Source organism: Lonchura striata, chromosome 4A (assembly GCF_050655825.1).
Source record: "Lonchura striata isolate lonStrDom1 chromosome 4A, ASM5065582v1, whole genome shotgun sequence".
Classification (NCBI taxonomy): Eukaryota; Metazoa; Chordata; class Aves; order Passeriformes; family Estrildidae; genus Lonchura; species Lonchura striata.
The window spans coordinates 13,158,983-13,184,371 of NC_140742.1; the positions used below are offsets into that span (position 1 = coordinate 13,158,983).

The following is a 25,389-nucleotide window of genomic DNA, read 5'->3' on the forward strand; positions in this document are numbered from 1 at the left end:
AAATTTAATTGATAAAGTCTAATGACATCATGACATTACAAAGACAAATAATAAAATAATAATATGCCAAAATTGTCAGACTGGATCAGGTCCGCAGTACATCTAGTTCTACATTTTGTTAGAGGAGGTTGTTTGATGGAACAATTTGTAAGTAATGAACTATTTTGCCTAGTACAGCTGGAATGAAAAACTGGTTCATTATGCTCATGAAGCACACGTGTCTTCCCAAATTCTTCATTACAATCTTTTTTCACAGTTTCTTTGAATCCTAGCTCCACTGTTGGCAGGAAGTAGAGTCCTAACTGTAGGCTCTGTAAGAACCTATTTGCTTTTCCTGGCCTTTTTATCCTAACATTTAAATTGTGAGAAAATAAATGGGAATTTCATAGGTTCTAAGTGAGTCTAGGTGCTTGCCTCCCATCAAATTTCAAACCTTGATTTTCCATCAGAATAGTTATAAGGACGTAACTCACCTTTTTTCCCGAGGACTATTCTTTTGTACTTCCTCATCTTACTCTACACAGCTTCCATAACAAGTCTAAATCTTAGTGACTATTATCTTCTGAGGAACAAGTGTGTACATTCACCTTACGCCTAACTTGCAAGCTGCAAAGCCCTCCCCATGTTTGCTGAGTTTTGATGTTACTTCAATTGGAAAAGGATGAGTCCCACGAAGAGGAAATTGCACAATATGCCTTACACTTGGTGCACGAGCTGCTAATCTGCAGACTAATCCAGTTGATACATATGGTTAGGCAGTTGGGTAACTATCAGGGCACAACACCACCTTTCATCTCCTAAGGTAATGCAAAAGTTATGTCTCAAATCCAATTTAAATTGGTGCTCCCTTGAGCTCAAAGATAATTTCTCTCTAATCCTCTTCTGGTTGTCTATAGGGTAACCTTCAAAATCTCAGAAATGACACTAAAAAAAATGATCAAGTCATAATTTTTTAGCACAAAACCTAGCTATTTTTCCTGGTGGCACTATGTTCCAGCTGTTATCAGATTCAAGAATTTTTCAACTGCCTTGAACTCTGCATTTATTTTACTTTTCCAGATTTTTGCCAATGAAAATACCTCAGCACTGCTTGAAGAGAAAATAATCTTGTCAGTTTTATTGTGCCATATCTGAGATGATGAAGGTCATGCTAACTACAAGTCTGTTCCAATTGCTACGGGGTTGGGTGAGGTGGGCTTTTTATTTTATTTTTGGTTTTCCCCTAGCTCCTACCACAAAGTAATAGGGATTTTCCCCTTTCATTCATCTTGCCTTTTGTTGTTTTTAATCGACCACCCATCAGTGCCGAATTGCCTTGTAACTGTCTGCTGAGCTTTCATTTGACAGAGATAGCTGCTATTGTTAGCAGGAGCCTTCACTTCAGCCCATTTAACTTTCCTCAGTTTGACAGCTTCACAATAGCCACCTTCCATCTAAAGAAAACTGTGATTTAGTAGAAAGGGAATGTGGGACAACAGCCTGATCTGTCACTCAGTCTCCAGTGAGTTCTCTTGGCATAAAGTTCCCCTACAAAGCTGGAGGATGAAATACTACATGAAAATAAGATGGTCATGAGACACATTCAGTTATATATTCTAGCAAAATCTAAACAGCAATCACACTTAAAAATACAGCCCTCTCCTATCAGCAATACCCCATGCTGGGCAGCAAAATAAGTATTTTGACTAATTCTGAATTTCCATTTTTTACTTACATTCCAGTGTAATACTTGACTTTTTTTCTGCATCTTTTATTCACCTAGCAATTGTTCTCAGAATGATCTACAAGAGCTCCTTGTGGAAACAATATGCCACAAGTAAATTAAAGCTTTCATTGGACCACTCGTTGGTCCTACTCCATGTAAGTCTACATGAAAAGATATTGAGGAATTAAGAGCTTGGATGTCCTCCCTTACTGATGATTAAAAAAGTCAAATTACAGCTCCCTTAGCACAGCCTGTGAATACTTCCCAGGTCAGCTCCACGCTCCACTTTCTTAGGTGCTGTGGAAATACATTTTTAGCTGATTTTTAACTGTTGTGATTTATGCCTAATGCCCTTTTGTATTTAAGCTTAAATTTGGTTTTATCATTTGGCATAAATGACAAGTTCTAGACATCCCATTATTAGATTTCCAAGCACCATTTTTTTCCTAGCCAGTTAAGTAACATTATTTTCTTGTCCAAAATCTTGGTTCTTGGTTTGAGGAATGCTCTGTTGCTAAAAAATATGTGTAGAAAATTGAATCTGATTACCATAAAGCATAATTTATTTCAGTCTATCTATATGCTTTTCTTTAACTCTCATTTAACTTCATCAGAAGAGGCATGAGAAAATAGAGTTGGTAGAGCTGCATGCTGCAAAAGGGACCCTCTAAACTGACTTCTATGTTCGCCCGAGTCTGAGAATAATTTCCTGGTATTTGAAGTAAGTAAGTTACTTTGGTAGTGGTGACTGATCACTGAACAACACATGAACTTTTGTTATTCAGCAGCCATTCAAAACTGTGTGAGGAAATTACCACAACTATGAGGAGAGGTGTGTACAGAAATGGAGACAGAAAATCAGATAACAGATGAACTCCAGTAGAAAGACAGATAATAGTTACTGGAGAGGAATCTATTGCCCAGAGTTCACTTGTGAGAGAGTACCCACGAGGCTACAGCTAGGAAGAACACCAGACTGCTCCACTGTTTCTAATTAGAGACGACATCCTTCATTTTATAGCTCCTGTGGTCTAATTTGTAGAGAGCCATATCCCCTAAAGCTTTCTGTAAACCAAATTAAAACTCATTCCATCAAGGAGTTTTAGCAATATATGGTCTCTGATCACAATACATACTCATGGTCATGGAGCTGCTGCAGGCAGTCAGCTGGGGGGTGCTGGCTTTTTTTCTATTTTTTTTTTTTTTAATTTTCAAGGAAACAGCAGATTTCTTCTAGGAAAAACACTTTAAGACCAGAGAATCTGGTCTGTTTAAACAGTCACTCATGAGAAGGAATAGTACATACAGTCTCTCTCTACTGCTTTTCCTAGTATTCTCTGACTTTTAATTAAATCATTTTTCTCCCTCCTTTTTTTATTCAGGACACCTCAAAGCTCAACAAACACAGCTAGCAATTTTTTTTCCTCTAAATTAAAAAAAGTTAGCTTAGGGCTTTTTGGAAGCCTTAAAACTCCACAAATGCTTTTGAAGTTTGCGGTCCCTTTTCAACCCAGAAAACATTTATATAATGTGCAGCAGTAACACAAACACCCTACTGGGCTTTAACCCAGCTCTGGACAAGAAGAAATTCTGCCTCTATGCCCATTCAGCTGTTGGCCTCTATGCCACCACTATCAAGAGTGCCAATTAGCATGACAGCTCCTGGATGTGGACACGTGTCCATTAGACTCCAAGGGAGAACTTCACTTCACACAGACACTGAATAGCTCTGAGAGTGTGATGAGTTTTGTTCCCTACAAATCTGCCTTGACTTTGAACTGGTAACCTGAAGGTGAAAGGATCCATCATCCCAATGCCAGGGCAGCCCATGCCAGCCAGAGTACCCTTCACACCAAGAATTTGGTGTCATTTCATGGTTAACTTCTGCCACACACCCAATTCCCTGCAAACAGGGCCCTCTGCCATCCCTGAGGGCTCTGACACAAACACAGAGCTCTGTGGGGCTGGCATGGCTGCTTGCATCAATCAACACCAAGTCTGACCCTTGTTTCCTCCCACACGCAAAGGGACTGAGCTAAATTTCTTCAAGCAAGATTTCAAGAAAGTATTTATCACAGCTGGTGTAATTACAGAATTACCTGTGAAAACCCACAAAGGCTGAGGGATCTAATGAGTAAGTGGAAAACTACAGAGTAATATCAAACAAAATGTCTACAGTCAAAATATTCCACTCGGTAAAGGTCACACACTCCCTGCCTGGAGGAACAGCAGAGCACGCTTTGAATGCAGGCAGGTGAGAGCTTTGCCCATATTATGTGAGGAGATTTTGATAAACATCCCAACCTATTTTGACAACGGGTGGCCAATATGGCAAAGTGGTTCACTGTGGTTCACAGTAGCAGTTTGATATTAAAAACTGACCAGTAAGAAATTTGATAGGCTTGCCCAAATTGTGCAGAGTTATTAACCTTGAGTAGCTTCTGGAAATGGGATGCCCTGGGCAGGCACCACTGCCAGGGAGTCCCTAAATCCCCAGGAGGTGACTGCAGACCACTCGACTCTGTCTGCTGTACCCAGCTCCTTTCTCCCCATTCTCTGCACTCATCTCTTCCATTATCCACTCATTTCAAACAAAACAAATATATTCACTGTTGTGTAAAGGCTCATCTACATTTCCTGTGAGCTATTTTCATCAGCACCACTCTATTAAAGTTATTTCAAAGTAAACTAGAGAGAGAGAGAGAACAGAGACTGTGTAGCACTATATCATGTGTCTTCTCAAGCCAGTTAAAACTCAGCAAGAAGTAAAAAAAAAAGAGATCTATTTAAAACTAGATTAAGCTCAAGCTGCTAAGACATAATAAATTGCTCTATTTTAACTGACTGAACTGTGCACACTTAGAATACAAGGGCATATTTCATTTGGGTTTATGCAATTGTTCAGTCTACTTTTCTACCATTTCACCCATCACAAGATGAGAGAACTTGTCAGGCAAAATTGTAGTTAATGATGTTTAATGGTGGCTAAGCCCGATAGACTTGTTTATTTCTTTTCGTCTTTTTTGTTGCTTTACTCTCACTGAAATAATGAAAATATTACATGAAAAACTTCTATATTATTTGCAGGAAAAGCTTCCATTACCAATGCCAGGTAACATAAAACTTTATCTGATTTATATAGCAATCTATATAAATCTACTTTTATGTTTTATTTGATTCCAGCCATTAGGCTGTGCTAGGAAGTAATTCTAAAATATATATCATAGTGGCAATTCACTGTACTATACCAAATTAATCTACATAAATCTATACCTGTGTGCAGGGAACCAGCATGGTAACATCACCAATATGGAGGAGGAATGGATGCCAGTAATTCTACTTGTAGGCTTTCTAGGAAGTTCAAGCTTTCTCTAATTACTGGGCAGAATACAAATGTCCCCTGTTGACCAAATTCCTCCATCTAAATGAATTGTACTGTCATTCGCATAGCTCTTACATTCTAAATTTCAGAATACGAAACTGCTTATTAGGAGAGGTATTTCCTCTTTATGACTGATCTAAAGTCAGAGAGCTGGAGAATGAATGGGCTGTTTGGAAAGGCATATCCTTTTAAAAACCTGTATTCCTTACTGATTTAAGTTCCTTACATAGCTGAAGCCAGTGTGCTCTGCACAGCTGAATGAGGCCAGCTGGCAAAGTAGGAGCGTATCAGCATCCTGACTGCTTTTCTTTTGTTTGAATATTGCCTCAGTGGCCGCACACTAAATGATGTGAACTTGATGGGCTTGACTATGACCTCAGCTAAACTGAACAATATGAAGCTGGCACATCTGTAATCTCAGGCTTGCTATTTTTCAATTTATTTTTCACCTGATTTGTATTAAGATGTGGTTCAAATTTTAAAATAAAAATAAAAAGGGTCCTTCTGCATTCTGAATCAATCAGCAAATGCTGCCATGCCAGAAGGCAGGCTTCATCTGCCTCTTCACACCACATTTGGTGGATCCCTGACTTATGAGAGCTTGATTCTAAATGTTTATGCAGAAAGAAATGCTTTACACATCCGCTCCTTCTCAGATAGCCTACGGGGATTTCTGGCAATACTTTTTTTTTTTTTGCCTGCCTTCCAGGTTTTCTCCCTGTGGATACATAAAGACAGAGTGACAGCAGGAGTAGGCTCAACTCTCAGCGAGCAGCATCCGTGCTAATTATTGATATTGACTACATGAGATAAGCTGGACATCTGTCTTTACTTTTAGCAAGTTCTACAAGGATAAACATGAACATGAATGTGGGCTGCCCCATGGACAGTGTACTGGCACTCTTTTATACTCCCAACTCATTGCTGGGCTCTGTCACTTTTGTCTGAGCTACATTTCAGCCTCGGGTCACAAGAGTTCAAAACACAGTCAATTAATCAAATGACTTCTATGAACATAACACTGCAGTTCAATAATGGTTTCCTATTCAACATAAGCAAGGAAATGAAAGCAGGAGGTTAATGTGAAGATAGCTAGGTTACATGTGGAGCTTTAAGCAGCAATCCTTGATCAACCATCATCAAACAGTGCATTTTATCGGAGCAGTTATTTTATGTGAGACAAAAGAACAAACCCAGGATGTTTATGGCCTGATCCCGCTCTCAATAAAGTCAAGTCAAGCTTTTCTCTTGACTTATGCCTACTAGTTCAGGATCTTTGATCTTGGCAATAAAATTAACACAGCAACAGAAAACAACAGAGACAGAAAAGCTCTCTCGTAGAATGCTCTGTGTTTACACTAAGGAAGTAGAGGATTCCAGTCTGAGGTGAAACAACGACTCCCAGGAGGAGGAGAACTGGATTTGGGACATGGTAGCCCATGTGCTTGAGTGGTGGGGCAGAGGTGTTACATCAGTGCAACAGGTCTGCATGGGTTGTATCAGCTGTATGAGGTGGTGTTTGCAAAGCTGCTGATGCCAGCGGGGGTGGAAGGCCCAAATTCCTCCCTCAGTCTTTGCAGCACAAACGGGACCTGTCAAACGGGGTGGGAAGCAGCGCTCGTCTGCCAGCCACCCCTTCAGGGGGGCTTTTCTCTGCCTCAGCTTTAGAAAAGTGCTGGGATTCTGCTTCAGATCGTCCAACTCTTCTAAAAAGGGCCTGAAAAAGCTCTTCTGAGCAGTGTGAGAATTCTTTTCGATGCGATAAAAACCGTAAGTATGTGTTTCTAACCACTGAAGACAGCAAGCTTTGGAGGGCTTAAATGGAAAAAGCAAGTTTAGATTGAGCCAGTTCTGGGTATTGCCATACATGTCAAATAGCACTTCACTTGACAAATGGTCCCAAAGAAATCTATGGAGCTATTCAGGGGGTACGGTGATGTTTGGTATGAGTAAGGAGATTAGAATCTGCTCCTTGCTTTATTTTCAGAGAGATTTCAAACATGTGCTTGTTCTAATTTTCCCTTTCTTCTAGGATTGCTGGTATTCACTTGGCTTGGCTTTAGAGGCAGAGGGATGTGAAAAACAGCACCAGTAAAAAAAAAATACAAACTCTCTAATATATAACCAAAATAGCTTTTTCTCCTGTAAAATATGTGGCATAAACGAATTCCATAATGATGCTATGTGTTATAAAAGTTTTATTGGCACTCATTTGGGATTACCCGCATAACTCACTTGTGAGTTCACTTCTCGTGGGTAATGCACTCATCCCAAATGCATGCTAAACACCAGCTTATGCAAAAAGCCCTATTAGAGTTTAACCGAGATTAAACTAACAGATTTTTTTAAAGAAGCCTCTTATGGTACAGAGGTCCACAGAAATCAGAAAAATCTTAGTCTATAACAGGCAATGTTTTCATTAGGTTTATTCTAATCATCCTGTATTAAATTCTGTGAATTCTTCACCAGTGACATGCATATCCTCTCTGCAATTTTACATTCTTCCTCTCCCTACAGACAGTTTTGTGCAGCATCACAGTCATGTGACAGCACCAGGAGAGAACCCAGGCCCTGCAGTGAGGTCAGTACAAACACGGAGTGTAGCAGTCCTCGCTTTAGCTACTCTGCTCTCTAAACTGAAAGGGCAGGGAACAAATAGGAAAAAAACATTGTTCATATTTACAGACTGAGAACAGAGACATAATTTCCTAAAGGTCATACAGGAAGTCCCTGTTAAGGCTGGAATGAAAATTAAATTCTCCTAAGCACCAATCTAATGCCTTAACAACAAATTCATCTTCCCCCAACATCTGTGTATTTCTTCATCTGCTGTTATTCCATGCTCATTCCTGCACCATTTGAATGTCTCTCTCTAGCACTGTGACATCCTTAGTATCTGTTTTAACTTAAAGCATCACCCAAGCTCCCTGCATACCTGGATAAGCCAAGGCATGAGGAACATGGATAAGGTTGTCAGGCAGTCTGTGCATCAGGAAACAACAGTTCAGTTTTGCACAATAACCATTACCAGGCACCTAAACTTGGTAACCTTAGCCTAGGGCAATTTCACAAAGACAGCTGCAACAGAAACAGGACCAGAGCTGATGCTGGCTGGGCACAGTTAAGCTGATTTTCCTGTTTTCTTTCCTGCTTTCCCCTGTTTTCATCTTTGAACATCTTCTGACTCATGATGACGCTTGGGAGGCCTATGCAGGCAACATTCAAACCTTCCATGCTGCCAAGCTCAACCTGAAATAGCATCATCACCAGAGGAGTTCCTCTGCACACTTCTGTGCCTCCAACCACACATCCTTCTTGGACAAAATTAGGAAGAATATCTGTAATTAACCTAATTTTTTTTTTTCCTCTGAAACAAATGGAAAAGTGGGCAGAAGACACCCAATGTAGCAATTGTTTTCTCTAAGTAAATATTTCCTCTCAATATTCACATGAACATTCTGTGACAATTTATGACCAAAAATAAAATTTTAGGCAATGTTTTATGAACAACATTTTCCTATTAACTCACATATGAGAGAACTCTGAAACTTGGTATGAATTAAAGTTAACCCTTGAAGAAGCATCTAATATACTATTATAGCAGAAGATTGAAATTAAAGAAAGTGCCTTGGTAATTTGCTAGGTATATTGAGTATTAATGTGATATAGTTATTTCCAAGGAAGGTGGAAACTGTAAGTAAGGAAAAATATTTCTCCTTCTAATTTTTAGAATTATTTTCTACCTAAAGATAGACATATCACTTGATTTTCAATCACTTCAGAGCAAGTAACTTTCTCTAAAACCTAAAGAACCTACCTGCTATTAACAATCTCAGCAGTGCCTAATAAAAAACCACTTAAGCACAAACTGTACTTAATTTATATGATGAGCAGATATAAGTTATCAACCCCAGAATCCCATGCAGAAATTAAATATTCAATTTTTCTTTACTACTTCAAGCAGGATTTTTATCCCTCAATTGTACAAGCTTGACAGGGGGGGAAAATGAGTCAAGTCAATCTTCCAGCAAGGAACTGTATCATAGAGAGTGCTGAGAGGAGGAGGGACGCAGAGAAGTCAGAGAGGTAGAAAGTTTACAGACTTTCAGAGCATTCTCAGTTGTCAATACAAGAATAAATACATCATCTGTTTTCACTGAACCCATTGGCAAAGCTATCAAATTGCTGAAAAAAAAAATATTTTACTATTTTTAGCCTAGGCAAGCCCATTGCTGAAATGGATTGCAGCAGGAGTGGAAAGTGCCTGAATCAACAGAACAGATCTGATGTGCTGGATCAACGCTAAGGGAAAGCTGTAGGAAGGACAAACACACATTCTGCTTAGAATATACTGGAAAAGAAACATCAGAGGAATGGTCAGTCTGGGAAAGGAAGAAAGAAGGTAATAAAGCAATAATCTCAGGTCCTGCTCTGGAATTACCCAAAATCTTTACTGTTTTGTATAGATTTTAAAGAGCAGCCTATTTAGAAAATTTCTTAAGAATTAGGAGAACAGGGCCAATACAGTTAAACTCTGTCAATAATCACTCTGAAATATGTACAAGGATCTTCCACCCCAGAGCCCAAGGGCTACCCCTGAACTTAGGACTGAACTTTTCAAATTAAAAAGAAGGCAGTCATTTGAGAAAATCTTATTATGGAAAAAGGCCTAAAAATAAAGGGACCTAAACACTTCGGTCCCGAGTGGTTTTTTTTAACACTTGGGACCGAAGTGCCCCCCCACTTTTTCCTCCCTGAGACCCTCTACGAACCAAACTCTGCCAAGAGGAGTATTTAATGAGAGGTTTTCTGGTCATTAGCCTGGCCATGAGAGGGCTGGCTCGATGCAGGGGCTGGCTCAGCTGGAGCTGGCCACACACGGAGCACCCAGGTTATCCCAGCAGCGGGGCTGGGAGCATCACCCATGGGCAGCCAGGGGAGAAGCAGGAATCTTCTGCCCCGTACCAGCTCCCCTTCCCACCTCTGAGGCTGTAAGGCCACGTCCCCAGCACGTCCTGGTGTGCCAAAAGGGTGTTTGTACCTGGGGCTGAGCACACCTGGTCCTGCTGCCACCGTGGGGACACGCCAGCCGTGCCCTGGGAAGCTCTGATGCGCAGGGAGGGACACACAGCTCAGCCATGGCTCATCCTCACTTCTGGGCTGGCTTCTGGGCCAGCCACAGAGGCTCGGCCACGGGGCTTCAGGGATAACTTGGCACATGGCTTTCAGGAGGAGAAGGGAACAAAAATTCATTGCAAGCTTATGTTTTACTGGAGTATTTACATAAAGCATGTGGTCAAAGTTAAAAAGCCCTCCACCTGCATAATTCAAAACTTTGTGGCAGTACAGGATACTATTAATGCTGCATTTATATAGATACCCACTGCCTGAGATTGTAGGCACTTGAATGGTGAAAATATCCAAGAGAAAGAATGGGAGTTGTGTGCTACATAATATCAAAGAAAAAAAATTGTCTTTTTTTTTCTAAAAGAAGTACCTAAATCATGGGTGTTTTTAGGAGGGATATGTAGGCCCTAGAACTTGATCTTGCTCTTTTTTTTGCGGATGACATTCCAACAGTCTTTTGTTGTTAAATAGCTCCAGGGTGCTGATCTGCAATGGTATGTTACCAGAAAACAGAAAATGCCCAGAAACACTTGATAAACATGGCTCTTGAAAAGGACCTTCATGTCCTTCAGAGGAATGACTCTGGTAAGTTCACTGAGATGGCATTTATGACTAAGGGTACTGGGATCCTGCTCCACTGTTAATTCATCCAGTTTATCCAGCAAAACAGTCAGGCTACCACAGTTTATACTTGTAGCAGATTCAGCTTTTGGGTGTCACATATGAAAATACCAACTTGATTTCAAAAATTTCAGATTTAACCACTGATTTCAGCTGAAATAGACCACAAAGAAACAATCTGTCACCCTCATAGCAAAATGATTTTTGCTGTTACTTTATAAACAGCCTTCAGGAACTCAATCCTAAAGGCTCTTGCCACTGAAGTCCTAACCTGGTCAGGCATGAGATCACTTGTGCATGAGGTTACAACCAGGAGCTGGCAACACAGCACGCTTGTGTCTACTGTCACCCCTTCTTTTTTCTCAGCAGGAAATTTTGTTCCAGCACAATTTGAAGATTTTCTTGACCAAACCCCACTGGGTCTCCTACAGGTGCATGCCTGTGAGTGCCAGAACACAGTGGCACCATCTGGACTGAAGTGAGTGTACTTGGGAACTGCTGCAGTACCCTGAGGGCTGTCCTGGCACAGCAAATCCCAGCACACAGTAAATAAAGAAAATGTGCATGTGTTTCTGTATGGGAAACATGACAGATCTGTGACAATCCTACTGCACTGCTCAGAAACTTTGTGGGACCTGGTACTCACAAGCACTGAATAATCTGCAGTTGAAAACCTTGAATGCTTAATTCTGCACCCCTGCTTCATTCTGCTTACTTATGCTGTTCAAAACCCAGTGAAATCAACTGGAGTTTGAGTATCCAGATACTAAATCTAAACATGTTTCTTTTTTCCTGAGTAAAGCTCTGAGGCTGTAAATTATTAATATTAATAACAGGAAAAATCTGTTATGTATAAACAATGTAAGTAAACAATAACAACCATTTAGAATTGTTAATCTGAGAATTTCATTTCTCTGATTCTCTTTCATAAACAAAATATTTTTTTCATCAGGCAGTATTCATTATATTCATCCTTGGTGTAGTTACAAGGCAAAAAATGTGGATTATTGATGAAATAGATCATAATGACTCTTTCCAAGTCATTATCATTTATCATTTAAATGTGTATTCAATGAGCTTTAATCTGCAAATTTTTCACATTTGGGAGACATTATGATTTAACAGATTCATTGTGTTTGCTTTATTCTTTTTTTAAAACAATGCATGGCACATTTTCTGCATGAAGTAATTTTACCTATCAGACCAGTCTTTTAAAACACTTCTACAGAACAGCAGCTGAGTATTAAGACCTCCAGTCTCCAGAAACACAACAGTGTAGGAACACTATGTCATTGTGCTAATAAATGAATCTTGAAAATCTTTATAACCAGGTATATTGGCCTTTCTTCTGAAAAGTCTCAGTATCCCATTACTCCTACGGACAGTGCCTCAACCAGTCACACCTAAGATTTCAATTATATAAATTCTCTCCAATCTCCTAAAAAGGTACTTTTTCTAGTGACTTAGATTAAGCAAACAAAATCAGTGAATGCTCTCTCATTGGTATTAATCAGTGTGAGATGTGTACTATATATTACCAGGGATTCAAGTAACATCAGTCCTTGTGTGGGTTTTTTTTAAACTAACAACAGTCAATTAACAATAAGTGGTTAACACTTTGGCTAAAGCAAAAGAGCACAGAAAGTTCTGTCCTTTGGAGAAGGAAGGTGATATTGGATTTTTGGGTCAGTGTTTGCATAGCTGCACAAGCTACAAAACTGCAAGAAATTTCAGCAATTGGCAATACACGAGCTCCTACCAGGTTTTGGCTATGGGTGATTAATTCCATATCCAGACTTTATATAATTCACTTAACACCTATTCTTACTAAAGTTTTGAAATTTCCTGAACAAAATCCCTCTGAAAAGGATCTGCACTCTTCTGAGAAAATTCCCCTTGTCACCAGGAGCACTGCTATTTGCTTTGATGGGTAAATGCAGGCAAGCTCATCAACCCAGAACTCAGCCCATGCCCTGGCCGTGCTCTCCTGCTCCTTCTGACATCACCCCTGACTGGATGGTGGGAAGGTTCCCAGCCAGGCACCAGGCAGGATGCAGCGAGGGCTCAGAGCTGCTCCTGGAGCACAGCTTCCCTCTTGCCTTTCCACTGACAGCAGGCTGCTCTGAGCTGCTTCAGGGCTCTGCCAGGGAGGGAAGAGATGTGCACATGAGTGACAGAGTGCCAAGACCAGTTAGGAACGGTGGCCTCCAAAGCACCTGTAAGGCTCTCGGCTCCTCCTGGGGCAGCAGCCAAGCCCTGCTGCCCTGGAGCAGCTGGGAGCTCCCCAAGGCATCGCGGGGCTCCAGGGTGAGGAGGCTCTGCCTGCCCCGGGAGGGGAGCTCTGACCACCCTCAGGCCATGCCTGCAGGCAGCTGAAAGGAATGACAGTGCTGAAGGCTTTTCTCATTATCCCTCAAAATTCTGTAATTCCCCAAAAAGCCAGTGCATAGCTGTGCACTCTGCCCACATGAGGTGCATGGGGGCACCTTCATTCTACCCTCAAGCATGGTTTGCCCCATGCTCACATATTAATAAATTATTCATAGATTTTCTGAGGACAGATGATTTTTCTCTTAAACACAAGTATTTTCAAGTATTAAGAGATATACATCCAAAAAAAGGAATCATCTATTGGGCTTAACACAAAATAATCTCACATAAAAGGAAATATTTTTTAACAGCGCACATCTACTTTATGGCACTGGTCTCTTAACTTCATGCTTATGAGTTAAGGAAACAGCCCCTTGGTGGATTACTTTTCATAGTTTGCTCAGTAATGTGTTTACAAAGCCATTGTTACAACTGGATGCTTATATATTTTGATATACAGTCTGCACTACAACAGTACATCTTCAGAGGTTTCATGCTTATTTCAAAAACCTATTTAAATGGTTCTTTACCTGCCTTCCCAGCAAAACACAAGTTTATTGCCAGATACTCCAGGGCTCCATAGTCTAGTCTGAGAGTAATTAAGGCAGAATTAGTGGTGTTTTGCAGGAAATGGTAACAGTGGCAACTGTAGAGTGGGATGGGCCAAATTAATCTCTGACAGAAAGTCCTCTGAAGTAACTAACTTACTCTAGGAATTAATTCGACACTTCAAATTTCAAATAATGGCCTCTATTTTTAACTGTCTGAAGCACATAACTCAGAGCCTGAGAAATGTTAAGTGGCTTTTATTTTCCTTTGTTAGAAAACTGCTCATCTACTCACTTGCTTTTTACTGTGCATCAAGTGTCTACTCCAGAAATGGGGGTTTTGTTAAGACAATATTGCATTATTTGTTAAGATAATATAATATATTATTTCAATGCAACCTGCACTTGTTTAATGCTTATCTGCCTTGATAATAGACACTATTAGTGATAAATATTTCTCTAAACCATGCAATGAACAATACAAACCTCATTAAGCAGAATTTTGTGTTTCTAAACATCTGCAACGCTTCCTCTGATCCTATAATTCTAAATGACACCAATACATAACAAATCCAGTACTTGGGTAGCACAGTCTTAAGAAAACTAAAGGTAGTATTTTGCCATGCTTTCTACTTGTATTTAGACTCCAAACATGGCCTTGGTATTTGGACACTAAGCTTCGGCAAAACTATCTCTTCCAAAATTTTACTCATTGCTGTTACATTTTGGCCTAGCTCTATATAACCTACATTGTAGTCTGATTCTGCAGAACAGCTAATCCAGTTCAACTCCATTTGTCCCTTAAGAAACATCCTTTTTCTGATCTGTAAAATCTACATTTTTATGGGTGTGTTTTTCTTTTTTGTCAAGAAGCCAGCAATCCCTACCAGGACTTTGGAAAGACTGGCCCAGCTGCTGCAGGATGCAGCATTCCCCTGTGTGATGGGGGCTGCTTCTGGTCCTTTGTGACCTTAGGAAGGTGAGCAGGGCCCTCAGAGCATCCCCAGGACCTGGGGAGAGTGAGGAAAGCCACAGGTTTACATGAGATTGTGCTGAAAACTGATCTGCAAGATTATTTGATTTTGGGATGAGGGGTATTCCCGGATAAAGAGAAAAAGAGCAGGAAATCCTTTAGGTGACCCTCAGCACCTTCTCCCTTCAGGCTACTGCTGCATTCTGCTCTCCATGCGGGGAAAAAACAACTTAACCTCCCTTAGCAGTGAAGGACTTGCACTATTATCTCCCTCTGACTGTTGCATTGATTAGATTGGAAAATGAGTAACTTTTATCACACTTGATCTGAAATAGCACTATCTAGCTTATGTTTATCCCTTTCCATCTACAGAACAGATAATTGCATGGATCCTTGGAGTCAGAGGAGACACTGTGATGTCTCTTTTGATCCCTTATGTTAGGTTAAAGGAGAAGGAAATAGAAAGTTAACCTGTGACTTAACACTGGCCACTGTCTGGCTCCTGCTGCCAGTCTGGTCTGGGGGGTTCAGACCTTTGCAAGTGCATGTCTGGCTCCCTTCTCACCATGCAGGTTCTCTTGCTGCCACCTCCAATGTCACAGTCTGCTGGATTCAGCAGCATGAGCCCTGAACTGCAGTAGATTTTTGCCTAAAAAAAAATGAAGTCACAATATTTTTTTGGAGTTTTGCTTGTTTGTTTGGTTTTCGCCTTTCAGTTCTCTCTTCCTTTTTTTTTTTTGGTATAGGGAAAGGTAGATTATTTCAATTAAGAGTCTGTCACTGACATTTGTAAGCAACCTTTCTTCAGTTCAGTGCAGCAGTTGCAGTTTTAAGTTTCTCCCTGCTTCTGTCAGGATCTAATTTTCAAGGCCCGTTGCCATGGCAGCAAGTTGGAATTTTAATCCAGTACTAAAGGTCAAGACAGGTCACCAGTTTCAGTTCCTCTTCAATCTCCCCATAAGGAGCCACAAAAAGAAGCTGAGATAAAGGTCTGACCTAACAAAAAATTCCAGTCTAGCACACAGCTAGACTTGAAGCTCTATGATTTGTATAGGCTCCCAAATTTGTCTGGAACTACTGAAATTCATGCTAAATCAAACATGGGCAGCACCATTCACATTCCTCTCTCTGCAAAAAAAGCACATCTATGTCCTTATAAAACAGTTGTGTTCATTTCAGTAAGCAGAGACACCCAAAAAGCAAATACTTAGTAGAATCTAACAGGTAAATAGCTGTGAAAGCAATCCCCTCATTACTGCAGACATTTACTGCTTCTGCAGACTCAGAGCAGCCTGACAGCTGCACTTACATCTTTCCTGACAATGTGAGGTAGATGAATCAACATCTTTCTTTCAAAACCTGTAAATATCTTTTTGTGAAGCATTTTGAATAAACAAGACTTTCCAGTAAGGGACAATTTTGTTAAAGCTAAATCACTTCCTCTTGTGTTTCCACAAGATGCATATTAATTAAACAATTGGTTTGTACCTACTGAAGCAAGGCTATAGACATCTCCTTCCTCCTCCTGGACTACATTTTCTTGGAAAGCTGCATTTGCAGCATTAGGAAAGTCTCAAAACAAATTTTCTGAGATGTATGGACACAAGTGAGTGAAGCAGCACTTCCTCTGGGAATTTAAAGCAGTAATTAGCCCAGCAGTGGGGAATATTTTCCTTTTTTATCGTTTGGGAGGATGTATTTATAAGGTACAACTATCCTGAATCTGTGGCTCCAAGGGCTATCCAAGACAGCATAATGCAGTGAGCGTGGCCTTGCCCCATGGGGTGTTGTGAGAACTTCACTTCATAAAAAATAAGCCTTCTGGCCAGAAAATTGATAGGCTTGGGAGCCCTGCTGAGCCCTCTGCCCAAAGGATAATGGTAGCAATAGAAGTTCCTTTGGATAGAGACTGTGAAGCTGAGAAAAATGTGGTGGATTATTGGGGTTGTCAGACGGATTCAGAGGAAAGATGCAAAGGATTAAGCTGGAATATTAGGAAAAGTGGCTGTTAGTCTTACCTAGGATATTTAGGACACAAATTGGGAGTTTCAAGACCACTCTGGTATTATGAATGCCAAGCTTCCTGGCAAAATCCATTCTTCTCTCAAACTTATCACCCATTTTCGATTATGACTATTTTGCAGCATGGTGCAGATGAATCTGGGTGACAATTTTCTCTGTCTCAGGCTACTAAAGTCTAAGCCATGACAAGAAAATGAAAGGGACTGGAGCAAAGGGCATCAGGAAGAAATAAGCCAGAAAGAAAAATGCTTTGGTTCTGGACCAGAAATTTACTGACAGGTGAGAGTTAAGACAAAGGGAACATGGTGAGGTCCAAATCATGGCAGCCAGAAAGCCAAGCAAGAAGTTCATTTGTATGTCTTCTATCAGCAAGTGTGTGGGTCACAAAACAAATTGGTGTGAGAGGGACTGAGAGTGGTGGCTTCCTCTGCTCTGTCCTGATTTACATTTTTCAGATTTACTGAGTGCATTTGTTTTTAAAAATGAATGTTTGAAGTTGTGCCGAAGTTCGGAAGTGACTCCATCCCACAGAAATGTAAGTTGGGAGGTCAGTTTGAGACTGGCCTTAAGCCATAAAGGCACAACATATGCTGCTGCCTGTGAAAAAGCTCTTGAAATACAGGGAAACCTGTGGCAGATTTGCAGTCTAACCACTTTCCAAAATGGGAAATGATATGTAGCAGACAGGGAAATACATCAGGAATCCAAACATGTTACTGTGTGTCATTTACCTCTCTCTATTAATGCTGACATTTCAGTGGTCACAGTTCAGTGGCTGCGTGCACTTGGCACTGACACAGGAGTGCATCCTGCTTGAGAACAAAGTATTTCAACTGCTACTCGTTAGTTAGGGCAAATAAATGTTGAATTTTTAATGGGGGGTTATACAGTATCAGAGGAAATTCAAATGGTTCAGTGCTCACTTGAGTTGCAATCAGCAATGCTGGTAAGAATGCAGTTGGTTAGCTTGTTTCAGGCAGCCTTAAAGGCAGTAAGCCTCTGATAGGCAAGAAAAAGTATTAAAAATTGATCAGCAAAATATCACAGAATTAATTTAGTTCTGTTCCCACAATTTTTTAAACTGATTTATAAACATGTCAGGAAAAAGAGATAATGGAAAAGAATGTATTAGGAAATAACTTTATTTTGACAGGGAAGTTAAACTGTTATGTGAGCCAGCTGAATAATGAAAACAAATTAAAAGCCTAATTTAGAAATTATTTTGAATTATGGGCTTATCTTCAAAGATGAAGGGCTTTTAATTATGACACTGGATTTTCACATATTTCACATCAGCTGAAATATTTTGCAAGTTTGCTTCTATAGGCAACTCTCCATAGGAAACACTTGTATATTTTATTCCAAATTACTTCATACTTTGCTCAAAAGGCAAAGCCTGCAGCAGTGAGGAACAAAGCAACAGTCTGGACTGACTATCATTGCTTCAAACCCAAGAATTTACAAGGTAAAAGGATTAAAAAAAAAACCCTTCTAGCTCACAAAACAAAACAGTAAATATGAAAGATGAGTGACATTTCTCAAAAGAGATCCTTCTATTTTTGTCTGTTATTTGTCCCTTTAATATAGTGCACTGGAGCTCTCTAAAGATTAATGGAGTTCCAATTACATGCCACTGTTGTTTCACTTATCATAATTTGTACATGGCACTGCGAGCCCTTGTAGTCATGACTTTCCCAGTTTACCCAGAGGGAATATCTTTGGAACTTCCTACTTCTAACAACCAGGCAGCACTTAGTGCAATGATTCAGGCTGGCCACGTGAAGGTAGGCTGTGACAAAAAGCTGGCTGTCACCACTGAGGGCTCGCCTGGTGCTCTCACGCTTTGTTATGGTCAGCTAAAAACTGTAATTAGTAATAGGAACATTTCAGCTTCTCCTGTGTATTACACCTGGGCTGCAGTGTGACTGCAACTCTGACAGAGAGTTGACACATAAATAGAAACCTGCTTCCTTTGCCAGCTGGAGATGAATTTTACATTTTCGGTTCCTGGTACATTTTTGGAAATTATGCATGAACATGGAATTAATCCCTTTTTTTGCTGGTTTTTTTTTTTTTTAACTGATTTCTCTCCAGGTTAAGAATTCATCAGTACTTCTTGATTTGAATGTTCTAAATAGTTCTGAATAACAACATTACTTGTTGTTGCAATATCCAATACTTGGTGTAAAATCCTCTTGATGTCTGATTACTCTCCATAAGGACCTCATGCTGGTTCATTTCAAACTGTGAATTACCTTTAATTCATAGCTTACACATGCTGCCAAATTTTGTTTTCTATGTTCCCAGGTGCCTGTCCCTGACCCAGAGGAGATCTTCCAAAAAGCTATTAGATATTTATGAAAAGTATTTTGATGTAGAGAAGCACATTTCCATTTTCAATCACGCTTCCATCAAGTATTATGATAATATTTAGGATTAGGAAAGTACTGGTATTTATTTGAATTTTTTTGGAACTGTGAAGTGAAATCCTGGCCCAACTGAGAGCTGAGATGAATGCACGTAGGAAAATCCTTGCTGAAAGATCACAAAAAGATTTTCAGCTGCTTGCTTTAGTTTTAAGCTCCCTGTATTTATCTGCTCTCTACTCCACACACAGGTTGTGTATCATTAAGCATGATGGGTAACAAAAACTCCATATAGATAAAAGAAGTTGGTTTTGGCTGATCCATAAAAATTTGCTGCTCTAAGTTTTTAATGGTTTCCGGTAGTTCACTGAGCCCATGAGAAGGGCCTTTTAATACTGTATTAATACAGTAAGTATAGGAAGTAATTTTATGACAGGGGAAGAATACCATTATGATTACATTCTTCTTTTTAGCTAGGCTTTTATGGAAACTACCCAAGACTACTCTGCAGTATGATTTCAAAACACAGGATGTGCTTGATTAAAAAGGTTCTGGGTAGTTTCCAACTGGACAAAGGCCAAATGCTAACAACCAAAACAGAACAAAAGGACTGGATGTTTGAGGATGACATATTTGCAATGGCAATTATATAACAGAAACCCAAGTCATGAGCTGAGTCCGTCCCCTCAAATTCATGGAAGCTGACAGAAAATCCTTTGCAGTGCAATTGGTTGCACCTTATCTGTTCCTGCTTACTCTGCTTCATAATAAACTAATCAGAGCAGAGTGCCTGCAAACTGACCGCACAATGCCCAGCGGAGATTTACAGTGAATTTGAAATTACAAAAAGGGAAACCAAGTGCTGCAGTTTTACATAGCCTGATTTCAGCTGTAAAAATTCACCACAGTACACACATGCATGCACATCAGTGTTCAAAGTTTCATTTTCAAGATTTCTAAGTGTAACTTAGGAGCTGAGGTTAGTTATAAGTCCATGTTCTCATGTGCATAGGTGCAGAATTTAGAAAAAATCCTGATTATCTTCTATTCTACCAGCTGCACTAGGTATTTGGTTTATTCAGCATGTGGATGCAACAAAGTATACTGAAACATTATAAAAAGGATGAAATTTCTATTTCAGAAAGCTTTACTTGGACAAGAAGCCATGCATCTTGCATCCCTCTACAATAGCAACACATTGGTAAATTAATCCACCTTGCAGTACGTCATCCTCATTCTTCCCCCAGAAGTGTGCATCTAAGAAGTTATCTTGCAAAAATCATACATCTCTTCGGTCTGATCTTCCAGGACCCCAGTGTTGCTACACCTGAACCCTGTAATGACATACACACAGCTTGGCTGCTGGAGCAGGATGCAGCATCATGAAGGTAAAGTATCTCTGTTCTGCATTCACCTCTCAAGTAGTCATGGTGCAGCTCAGCAGTATGGTGAATGGAAACACATTATTAACAGCTCCTTTGGATCTCTAACAAAGCCAGTGGAATGTACGGGACTGTCACTAGGACCAATATAAATGGAAAAGATAATTTAAGTTTCGCTTAAATTGCACATGAACTTTAAAAAGTTGGGTAACAGCTAGAAACATATCCAGGTTAAATGGACTCAAACAAAGCATACAGACGAACAGAGTCAAATTCAGCAAGATTTGATCAAACTGAAATATGGATGACAGATCCTATTGACAAAATATGTAATTGGTGGGGGATAGTTTTGAAGTCAGTAAGACCATACTGAGTGGCTGAGAGTGTAGCAACAGATGTTCCTGGGGATAAGCTGGACTGTCATTTCACTCATACACTGCAATATCCCCAAAACCAAGCAGTGTTAGAGAGACTAAATCCTCCTTTATACAAGTACAATCTGATAAACACTCTATCATTAAAATACACAATGACTGCAGGAGCTGTCCACCTATCAGGGTTTGTTTGGACTGTACTATCCAGCTCTACTTGACACCATTACATCTTCCTGTCCCACTCCTGCTTTAATTTCATTATGTGCTCAAGTACTGCAATTCCCCGTGAAGGTGGTGGTAACTGCACACACAGATCTAAAGAAACACATTGGCCTCGTAATACCAAGCCTCACAGTGGACTGCCTCCTAACCTCCCAAAGCCCTGTGGAAATTCTTAGAAGCTGCCTTAACAATTTTTCTGCAGTAAAAGAGAAAAAGTGATAGTAATGGGTTAGCTGATCTTCATTTGGAAGCTAAAAATAAAAGTAGCTTTATTGCAGCTCTGATCTCTCATGTGTAAAATCTATCACCTACCGTAAGAAGGCAGTTCATTGCAGCAGAAATCTGATTGATAGTACTGGAACTTTAGATCAAGCAGCAGAACAGAGAACAACTGGTTCATAAAATGTACTCAGTGTCTTTGGGTTTTATATCAGGCTTCCTATAGAGAGCTTTGGTCCCATTAAATGCACTATATACCACTGAGCTCTGAAGCACTGTTCTTTTGAAATTCGGCTTATAACTATAAACCATGATTGACAAGTCTATTACTGTTGGTTACAAACTATTGAAATATTGTATTTTATGGTACACTCACTAAAATATTTTTCACAGTGGAATCCAAATACATTTGCTTTTAGAGAAAAATAATTTTAAGATGCAATAAATTTTTTTCCTTTTTTTTTTTATTATGGAATGTGTTTGTTAGATTTGGATCACTTTGATGTTCTGAAACATGAGTGCACCCACCCTATTACCAAGAACTGTGGGTACAGTGGCTAGAGTCTTCACAAAAAACCAAGACATTACTGGACGTCAAACAGCAAAGAGCAAAAATTAATTTGTTATTAAGTTTAATAAATAAATGCTATTCATGCAAATTAAGCTAAATACAATTAGTATTCCTAACCAATTCTCATTTAATCAGAAAAAACCTATTTAATTTTAAAATTTGATCATTCGTCGAGCCACAATTTTGTAAAGGTTTATTCAACCAATTGTATTTGAATGAGCACCTCCATGACTTGAGTTTATGAGTAAAGAACTGGACCTTCAGAGCCTGCTGAGAACATCAATGGATTCAATATCCACATCTACTCTATTCCTGTACCTCTCACACAGTCACAGACATATCATGGAACTCCAACAAGCCCTTTTGTGTACACAGACTTGCACTAATAATCAGTGTATTTAAATTCATTTTTAAAACTTGCCAAGATATCTCCACATTGATTTTTCTTCCCCCAGAGGATTTTTAAAATTGTCTTTCGTAGATTAAGGGCGACCACTAGAATAATTTTGAAGTAATTTTAAATGAACATATTGTATTTACACAACTGTCAGTTAAGCTAGTGCAATTCTGCATTCAGTACTTTAGAACACTTAACACTAAAAAACACAGCAGCTCTGCACTGAAATCAGACCCATACATTTTCATACGTATAAAACAATAGCCCACAGTTCAAAGTTGCTATTTAGCTCCTATTTGCAAATTAGAGAACCTGGGTTAAAAGTAAAAGACAACTCGGTCTCCACTCACTGCTACACTGCTGCAGCCTTACACCAGAGAAGAACCAAATTAAAATGGCTTAACACAATGGAGAATTAGCTCTTTCACAATTTTCAACTGTCATATTTATAGATCATCTGTGATTTTCAGCTGTTTCAAAATGTATGAAACTCAAGACCAGCTTTTCAACACCAGCTAGCAGAATCATTCTGTATGATGTGTTTTTACTCTCTCTCACTGTATGAATGTAAAAATTCCTGCATCATCTGTTCATTGGGTTGCATTTTCTATTGTAAGAGGCTTAGTATCTGATGAGAGAAGCATAAAAGTGATTTAATTTTGCCAAGCTGTAGAACTAAAATCAGCATTATTTCTGCTTAATAAACTCATCTTTCACACATACCTCTGTTAGCTAATGCTTAAAAAGAAGAAACAGTAATAAGCACTGGAAACATAAAACTGGTTTATGGCTAATTTTTAAGGACTACAGAGAACACCTGAACACCAGGACAAGATTATGAGCAGAGCTAGGTTTTAGTTACCTTTGGAGAAATAAGCTCATGCTTTATGATAAATTTAAAATGAGATTTAAAGCTGGAAATAATAATACTTACGACTTTTGTGGCACTGACTTAGTTGCAACTTTCCCTGCTGGATCACTCCACTCTGCAAACAAAGGAAACACATTTTCAAATGTCAAAAGATTACTGTAGAATTAAAATGCACCCAAAGCTGTCAGCCCATCTAATTATACTTGGTTTCACAACATGCCACAATGCATAACATGTAATAAAAAATGGAACTGATCTGCTTTAGCACCACAGAAATTAATTTTTTAGCCTTTGTTTTAATGACATTAAGCAGACAAAAAAAAAAAAAACCAAAAAAAAACCCAACCCTGACTGTTAGGACTAGGATGATAAAGACCTACTTTGTACATTGTATCCTGAGGTCAGATGTTGGGAGTCCTACAAAGAAGAACACACAAAATGTCAGCATTAGTTAAATAAGATGAAGAAGGTAAGATATATCTTGGCTTGCTAGAATAAGGGCACTGGCACTGTACCAACAGGGAAGGAGATGGCACAGGGAAGGGATCACAGCATTGTTAAGGCAGCACCAGTGACAGTAGTTTGAAAAAGCATCAACTGTGGAGACACAGCACCACTGAGGGACCCTTCAGAGCTCAGGCAAGAGTGTGTCCCCAGCTGCTGTAAACTACACCCCCCTTCATGGACACAACACAGATTTACACCCACAGCAGCCCCAGCCTTCCCCAGGCTTCGCCATGGATGTGTAGGAGCTCATTAAATCCAGCGCCATTGCCTTTCTTTTGTTTGATCTCACTGCCTGGACATACAGTAATCTTTTACTGGTAGCCACTGTATTTATTTGGACTGTGACACACGGGGTTTGATAAAGACATGGGAAGTAGATCTTCACCTGATGGGAATTGGTCCAAATCCAATGAAATCAATGGAAGTACAACAACTTAAAACCAGCAAAGACTCTGGCTTGCAACTCTGAGCATGCTAATGACAGGATTCTTGTTGGTTCACAATAACCAAGCTGTTTCCTTAATGTCACAGTGTTTTCTGGCTTAGCTTTTCTCTAGGCTCTGCAGTCCACAGTGATTGTCATCAGCTTTCCTTCCAAGCTGAGTTTGATCAGTTGAAATTAAGGTGTTATTTACAACCTCATCCTACAGCCTGGCTCTGTTTTGCTGGAAGTGTTAGTTCTGTAGGATGTTAAAGTCATTAAAGCCCTCACTGCACTTCCTCTCAGGGCACTATTAGTTCCTAATATTATATTATGCTGTCAGTCAGTCCCTTGTGAAGTAAATAATGCCCTAAGAGTAAACAGGGCACTTCAAATTTGAATGTCAAAGGGATAAATTATTTTGATAAGCTCCACCTCTTTTATCACACTTTTTAAATGTATGTTTCTCATGAGAATACCTTTATTTTAACAGCTAAATTGAAAACTTCTAACAGTGTCTGTCTCTGGTTTATATGGCTGCACAACCTAGCCATATTATGTCCTAGATGCATAATTTGGCCAGCCATAATTGATTTAAAGTGATGTTCTGAAGAGATACTTCTGTTGTATTTTTTAAAGTAAGACTACTGAGCATGGAAACATTTATGTGCTTGCCTATTTCCTGCAATGCTAGCTCAAAAAAAAAAAAAAATCTAATTTATATTTTGTATTGAAGTGATATGTTCGAGAATTTTAGGATCAACATTTAATGTGCCCAGAAATTAACTTTGATGTGGATCTTAAAATTTCAAAGCAAATTTGTTAGAAACAGAAAAGCAAACCCAAAATTTTAGCTTTTCTGAAGCTCTGCTTATACTGCTACCAATGGAGATAGTGTCAGTCTGCAGGACTCAAACCAGTTTCTGAAGGGCTTATCAGAATTAGAACAATAAATTAAGACATGGTATAAATTTACCAGCTTCCAGGAGGTAAAAACTGTATTCACACAGTTCCCCTTAAAGGGTTCAACTGACTTTTGCCCAATTTGCAATGAGGATTATGCTCTTGTAATTATGAGCCTACAAGAAAGATGGAGAGGGGCTTTCTATAAGCACATGTAGCATGCTTATAGCACAGGACAAGGGAAATTACTTCAGACTGAGAATAGGTTTAAATTAGATATCAGGAAAAGATTCTGTACTGTGAGGGCGGTGAGGCACTGGAACAAGTTGTCCAGAGAAGCTGTGGATGCCCCATCCCTGGCAGTGCTCATGGCCAGGCTGGATGTGGCTCTGAGCAACCTGGTCTACT

The 25,389-nt window shown here is 39.6% G+C and overlaps 1 protein-coding gene across 9 annotated transcripts in view; it reads right to left on the bottom strand.

The window, feature by feature from the left end:
• Positions 1-25,389, bottom strand: part of AFF2 (ALF transcription elongation factor 2) — a 350,216-nt gene that overhangs the window by 98,667 nt on the left and 226,160 nt on the right. For all 9 annotated transcript variants that reach the window (XM_085570466.1, XM_085570462.1, XM_085570465.1 and 6 more), the window contains exons 6-7: positions 23,531-23,567; positions 23,214-23,265 (exon numbers count right to left, since the gene is read on the bottom strand). In XM_085570466.1, the coding sequence (XP_085426592.1) occupies positions 23,214-23,265; positions 23,531-23,567 (89 nt within the window). The remainder of the gene's footprint in view (positions 1-23,213; positions 23,266-23,530; positions 23,568-25,389) is intronic.